Raw genomic sequence first — 6,644 nt, 5'->3', positions numbered from 1 at the left:
CTGACTGTGGGGACTTGGTCCCTGGAACTAAGCACTAAGCTGTAATATTCGTACTTTTTACTGACTTAATTTTCAATGTAATAGTCTGTATTAATATACAATGTTGAAAGACCACAAATAAAAAATACTTTTTCTCTCATACGATGGCCACAAAAGTCATTATCAATCTACTTCCCATATTTGCAAAATAACACTACAATAGGTTAATTGGCCCCATATATTAAAATTGGATTTAATAGCCTGAAACTATTTTATATGTTATTGTGAAGCAATAAAATTTTAAATTAATAGGAGATTATCCTTGAGTATTGAAAGGTCGGTGATGTGATAATTTAATAAAAAGGTTGAGACTAAATGTATCTAATTTATTATAATTGAAAAATATAACTAGTCTCAAATGACAAATTATATATAAAATAAATTTTTTCTATTCTTTTTTTCTTCCTTAGGCCATGTTTCGGAAAATGGCTTAATAAATACTAGCCTGTGTATGAACGCGATTGATACGACACCTCAGCCAGCTTCCTCATCGACGCCAGTTCCAAGCGCCACCGCACCTCTGCTGAACAATTCTACATGCGAATCTCCTCCTTCTCCCGTGAGCAGTGCTCCATCCCCTTCTCCCACTTCACCTCCCCCACCTGCACCCAGTATACAGCAGCCTGTACAACCTCCACCGCCACCAGATAAATCCTTGTCCACTCTCAAATCCATCGCTCAACAAGTCATAGACAGGGCTGGTTTAGAAATACCAACGTCGGAACCAACTCGACAAAGTGAGTATTAAAATAAATATTAAGTAATGATTTGATAGTTGACTATGGATAATATATACAAGGACAAGGTGATTGGGATTCTATCAGTAAAGAACACAAATAAGTGAAAACTTATTTATTAGTACCAACGTTTCGGCCAGAATTTTAGGGCTTGGAGGAAAAAAAAAACCAGGTAACAACCATAATGATTAAAAGGAATTAGAAAATGATTAGAAAAAATTAACATTATAAATATCGTTGTTATTTTGTTTTTTGCCCTTAGCTCTGATGAAGGCTTGAAATTCTAGCCAGAACATTGATACTAATAAATAAGTTGTTCTTCATTGCCCGCATATATATTCCACAGTCAACCATCTACTCATCATTAATTCTTTTTAGTATTAATTTAATTTAATTTTTTTTTTTTATACCAAATAAAAACTAGGGAATGGACAGTACAACTGAAATTTTCTTGTAAGATATTTTTAAAATCAGAATATTAATTAATTCCATGTAGCATTGATACCTATCTGCTTAAGTAGAATAGAATAATTAAATATAAATGTTTAGGGAATATTAAAAAACTAAAAATCTGATATTATTTTATCAAACAGATTTCGATATAATTTTTTTTTTTTGTATTATGGCAATCAACTTCCACATAAAACTTATACGGAGCTAATATTAAATACACTTTTTTTTTTTTTTTTACTGAAGTAGCATGATAAATATCAGTTTATTTATTTTATCTGTTTTTCCCACAGGTGGTTTTGATAGTGGTAATCAAAAGAGCAATAATAGTAACAGCGGTGGTACAGGAGAAGCTCACATACCACCGCTGTTAGGAGTAGCGCCTCTGGGCCCCGTTCCTCTTCAGAAGGAGCACCAATGCCAGTTCCAGATGATGGAAGCAGCCTTTTATCACATGCCTCACCCTGCTGACAGCGAGCGTGTACGTCAGTACCTGCCACGTACACCTTGCGTCACGCCGGTGTATTATCATCAGGTATGTCTAATTGTATAGAACTTCAACTAGTCAAATTTATTATAGTAACCAATGACAGATTTTAACACAAAATTTAAACACACTAACAGACGGAGAATGAAGAAGAAAGTTGAGATTAAATAAAGGTCATGAAAGAATAAATGTAAATAAAATTAATAATGATGATAATAAATGAGCATAGAACAAATCAGGACCAGCTACCTGTTCAAAGCGATAGGTTGAACAGAAGGCGACAATAAAGCGGAAGCATGGAGGAGTAGCGGGGAGGTGGCCAGCCGTTGAATGGTTATATTCCTATACTTAAATTATTGATTGTATTTTTTCCAAAATATGAAGGAGATGGGTGGGGCTACACTCAAAAAGAACTAAAAATAGTTAATAACTATTTATTTGCTGACTTTGCAGGGCTAAAAAAGATAAAAACAATTAAAAATATGTTTAAAATAAGGTGGGGTTAAAATATTACATAAACATAAGTGAAAAAGTTACATAAGAAGAAGTATGGGCCACCCGTAGCTCAGTGTTTAAGACACAGTCTTAACCAATTTGATGTCTATTGGCGGTGCCGGTTCGAATCTAGCCTGGGACGTTGACTTGTTTCATTGAGTGGCGGTCCGACAAAATGAAGAACTTTAGACCTCCAACCATGGTTAGGATTATAGGACTCCAATGGGAGTCTTGGCCAGAAAAAAAAAAAATAAATAAGCATTGATAGTTGACCGTAGAGAAATAGGAGAAAATAGTTGGGGGTGCGGTCAGCACAAATACTCGTATATTGATTTTTGCCCACACTTTGACCTGAATTTCAGTCCTTCATGAGGGCTGAAAAGACAAAAAACGAGATAACAACCCATAAATCAGAGAAATTAAAAAATAATAATAAACTAACTTGGAAATATAATTAAAAATAAATTAAGTATATAGTAGTTGATTGATAATAATCTAATTTATAGGGGTTAAAATTATACAAAATAAAGGATAAAAAGATTAATAAACAAACAGTGTTCAAGTAAATAAAGAAATAAACTGCAGAAGAAAATGTAAATGATGAGTAATAATTAACATAATAAGACATGTAAGTAATGTCAAAAAATAATAAAAAACAATTTAAATCAATTTGAAATATATATGATACAATGGGCAAGAAAGAAAACAGATATATGTTACAATGGATAAAAGATGTTTACTATTATAGAAGAGTCAAAAAAATAAGATAAAAACAAATATTGAATGTCTGGAAAAGTGAATAACAAGGAACAGTGGAGAATGAGAAGTAACAAAGGAAGAAATGTAAAAAAAAAAAAATAGTGTCTTACTTGCTTTTTAGACTGAGTTTCTGTCTGAAGTGATTTGGTCTTAACTGGACTGGTAATGAGCTGGCAAAAAATGTGTTAAACCAAGCGGAAACTTGTTACCAGCAAATACAAATATCTATGAAAAACTGTTAAGATAAAATTAGTCAAGTAGAAGAAATGCACTAACTAACTAAAAACTAATGCAAAATAGATTACTATGAGAAAATATTTGAGGTAAAGGTGGCTGTAGAAAATAATGAAAGGCGAAATGGCCGGAGGTTATTTATATATTTAGGAGTAGTCGAGAGAGAAAAAAAAAATTATTATTTCTGATTTATTTTTTATTATTTTTATTTTTATTTATTCTCATCTTGTCCATAATTTTCTGTCTCTTAGTGTGTACAATTTTTGTTTTTATTTCTCTTATAAAATAAATATCTAGTTTTCTCTGATTGGAAAACTGCACTTGTCCGTCCATTGAATAAAACCAAAAACCGCCCTATTTCTACTCTTTTCTCTATCTTTGTCAATGATCTTCCACTTGCCATCCAGCATTCCCAGTATCATATATACACAGACGACTTACAAATCTACCTTTCCTTCTATCCTCATGACGCCTCAAATACTATTCTAAAACTACAGGAAGATGTCAATAGTATAAGCACTTGGGCAACTGACAATAAACTTACGTTAAATGCCGAAAACACTAAAGCTATCATGATTGGATCTCCCTCTCTCCTTAAATCTATCCTAGGATCCCCCGACCTTTCCCTAAACGATACTGCTATCTCATTCCATACGTCAGTCAAAAATCTTGGTTCACTTTTGATCAAACTTTATCCTGGAAACCACACATTGCCCAAATTTCCCGTTGAACCATAGTTACCTTAAAGCAATTCAATCGAATACGTTATTTCCTTCCACTTAAAACCCGTCAACTCTTAGTTTCCTTTCTTGTTTTCCCCCACTTTGACTATGGTTGCCTGGTATATGGTGGACTCTCGGTTAATCTCAAATAAACGTCTTATGAATCGCGTAGTACAGTTTATTTTCGGGATCATCAGAGATATGCAAATAACCCATAAATAATTACACCGAGCTGAAGTGGTTCTATCCATCCTTCCGATGCCAGTATTTCCTAGCTTCCTTTCTACTCCAAGTAACTAGTAGTCAACGCCCCTCCTATATCCTAGAAAACCTGCGATTCAAATTCTCAGTCCAATCCCATACTACCAGGTCTGTTTATCTGACTTCTACCCTCCACCTCACCAAACTGCTGCGTTTGATAAATCGTTTTTTATCTGAGCTGCCTATCTCTGAAACTCCATTCCCTCAAACATACGTCATGTACGAACCCTTCCCTCGTTTAAATTCCTTATATTTAAGTACCTTTTGCTTCACCAATCTGACCTATTATTATAATAGTACAGATATTTTGTAATTAACTTTTTGTTTTGTTTTTATTTAGTCAGTTAGTTTTTTAATTAATCTATTTATTTTTTCTCTCTGTATATAAGTTATAATTAAATGTTACAATAACACATATGGGCCAAAAACAGTGTGGCTATGCTTAATTATAACTCATATTTTATTGAGTTAATATAATATTAATATTGTATATATAAACAATATAATATTAAAATTGTATGTACATAATTTTAAATTTAGAGAAGAAAAAAAATTAAAAACTAACTGAATAAATGCATAAAAAACTAAACAAAAAAGTAGTTACAAAATATCTGTACTATTATATTTTATTTGATGGGTGAAGTAAGAGGTAGGGTTTTAAATGAGGGAAGGGTTGGTACATAGTGTATGTTAGGGGGAATGGAGTTCCACTGAAATGCAGCTCGTGTAAAAAATGATTTATCAAATGCAGCAGTTCCGTGATGTGGAGGGTAGTTGTTAGATAAACAGGACCTACAGTATTTGTACTCATTGGCAGTACAGGATAGACTGAGAATTTGAATTGCAGAATTTCAAGGACATGGGAGGGGCGTTGAGTACTAATTACTTGGAATATAAAGGAAGCTAAAAAATACTGTCATCGGAAGGATGTATAGAGCCACTTCAGCTTGGCATAATACTGGGTTATGTGTTATATCTCTAATTATCCTGTAAATAAATCGTACTGCACGCACAATTCATAAGCCGTTTAAGTTTAGATTCATGATTACATGAGCGTCCACCATATACCAGTTAGCCAAAGTCAAAGTAATTAATGTTTCGTGGGACTGCCACAAAAAAAGAAGTTGATCCCCAGACCTGATTAAAACCACTGCAGTCTTGAGTAAAAGTTGGCGCTTGTAACTCGCCCAGCCCAGACTGTGTCCTGCTAAGGATTCCTCTATTTTATTGTCTCAGTTTTTCCTTGGTCCAGCTCATCATCTTCTATCATTTATTTTTAACGAGTTTATCTCCCGTGGTAATTGTCCTTCAGGCACTCATTTTAATTGTTCTATCTCTTCAGGCATTTTAAAATAAATTTTGAATTAGAAGGGAGATGTAAGACATCCCTGGAGTCAGCCTTTACTCATTGGAAAGGTAAGACCCAACTCTTGGTAGTGTTCCTCTCGTACATCTCTCTTATAATTTGTATTAAGTCAGTTTTTATTAGTAGACCAAATGAGGTTTATATATTCGTTGTAAATCCATTTAATTTAGGTATCTATCATTACAGATTAATGTATAAACAAAAATATTTATTATTTTTTTAATATTTACTAATTGATATTTTTTGTTCTCTGTTTTCAGGTGCCCCTTCCTCATTCAGATACATTAGAATTTTTCCAGAGGTTGTCGACGGAAACTCTCTTTTTTATCTTTTACTATATGGAAGGAAGTAAGGCCCAGTACCTCGCTGCGAAAGCTCTTAAAAAGCAGTCTTGGAGGTTCCATACTAAATACATGATGTGGTTTCAGCGTCATGAGGAGCCGAAACTCATAAATGAAGAGTATGAGCAGGTATATATTAATTTTTTTAATTATATATTTGATTATTCTATTCTAATTAGCAGATTGGTATCATTTCTACATGAAATTAATTAATATTCTGGCTTAAGAAATATCTTACAAGAAAATTTCAGCTGTATTGTCCATTTCCTAGTTTTTATTTGTAACAAAAAAAAATAAAAGTAATACTAAAAAGAAATATATTTATATGGTACAAGAGCCGGGAAGAAAAAAAAGGCAGTTATCTCACCCCAATTTTTAATTACTTTAATGAAAACTATGTATAATTACTAGTCAAAATTAATGAGTCTGCCAAGTATAGGTAGGGAGAATAAAAAATGGCAGCTGTTTTCAAAACCTTATAAAAACATTTATTTTTCGTTTCTAGTTCTATATCTTAAAAACTACCAACAACACTAGAAAATTAAAATAACATTATTTAAAGAAGAGTACATTTACTGAAATATGAGCCATAATAGAGCTATTTGCGCCCCATAGTTCTCGAGATATAGCTTTTTAAAAAGCAACATTTCATAAAAATGTTCTGAAATATCAGTAATTAGTGAATCCATTTTTAGAAATCTATATCTCAATAACCATTTGATGTACAAATGTCTATTAGTACTCAAATTAAAG

The 6,644-nt window shown here is 32.6% G+C and overlaps 1 protein-coding gene across 2 annotated transcripts in view; it reads left to right on the top strand.

Moving 5' to 3' along the window:
- Not3 (CCR4-associated factor Not3) overlaps positions 1 to 6,644 on the top strand; it is a 32,456-nt gene that overhangs the window by 20,835 nt on the left and 4,977 nt on the right. For both annotated transcript variants that reach the window (XM_014438982.2, XM_014438981.3), the window contains exons 7-9: positions 450 to 776; positions 1,520 to 1,761; positions 5,811 to 6,020. In XM_014438982.2, coding sequence (XP_014294468.1) covers positions 450 to 776; positions 1,520 to 1,761; positions 5,811 to 6,020 — 779 coding nt within the window. The remainder of the gene's footprint in view (positions 1 to 449; positions 777 to 1,519; positions 1,762 to 5,810; positions 6,021 to 6,644) is intronic.

This window comes from Halyomorpha halys, unplaced genomic scaffold (genome assembly GCF_000696795.3).
Source record: "Halyomorpha halys isolate HHAL.00 unplaced genomic scaffold, Hhal_1.1 Scaffold72.1, whole genome shotgun sequence".
Taxonomy (NCBI): domain Eukaryota; kingdom Metazoa; phylum Arthropoda; class Insecta; order Hemiptera; family Pentatomidae; genus Halyomorpha; species Halyomorpha halys.
The sequence above is the reverse complement of the archived record's forward strand: the minus strand, read 5'-3'. Positions and strand labels throughout refer to the sequence as shown.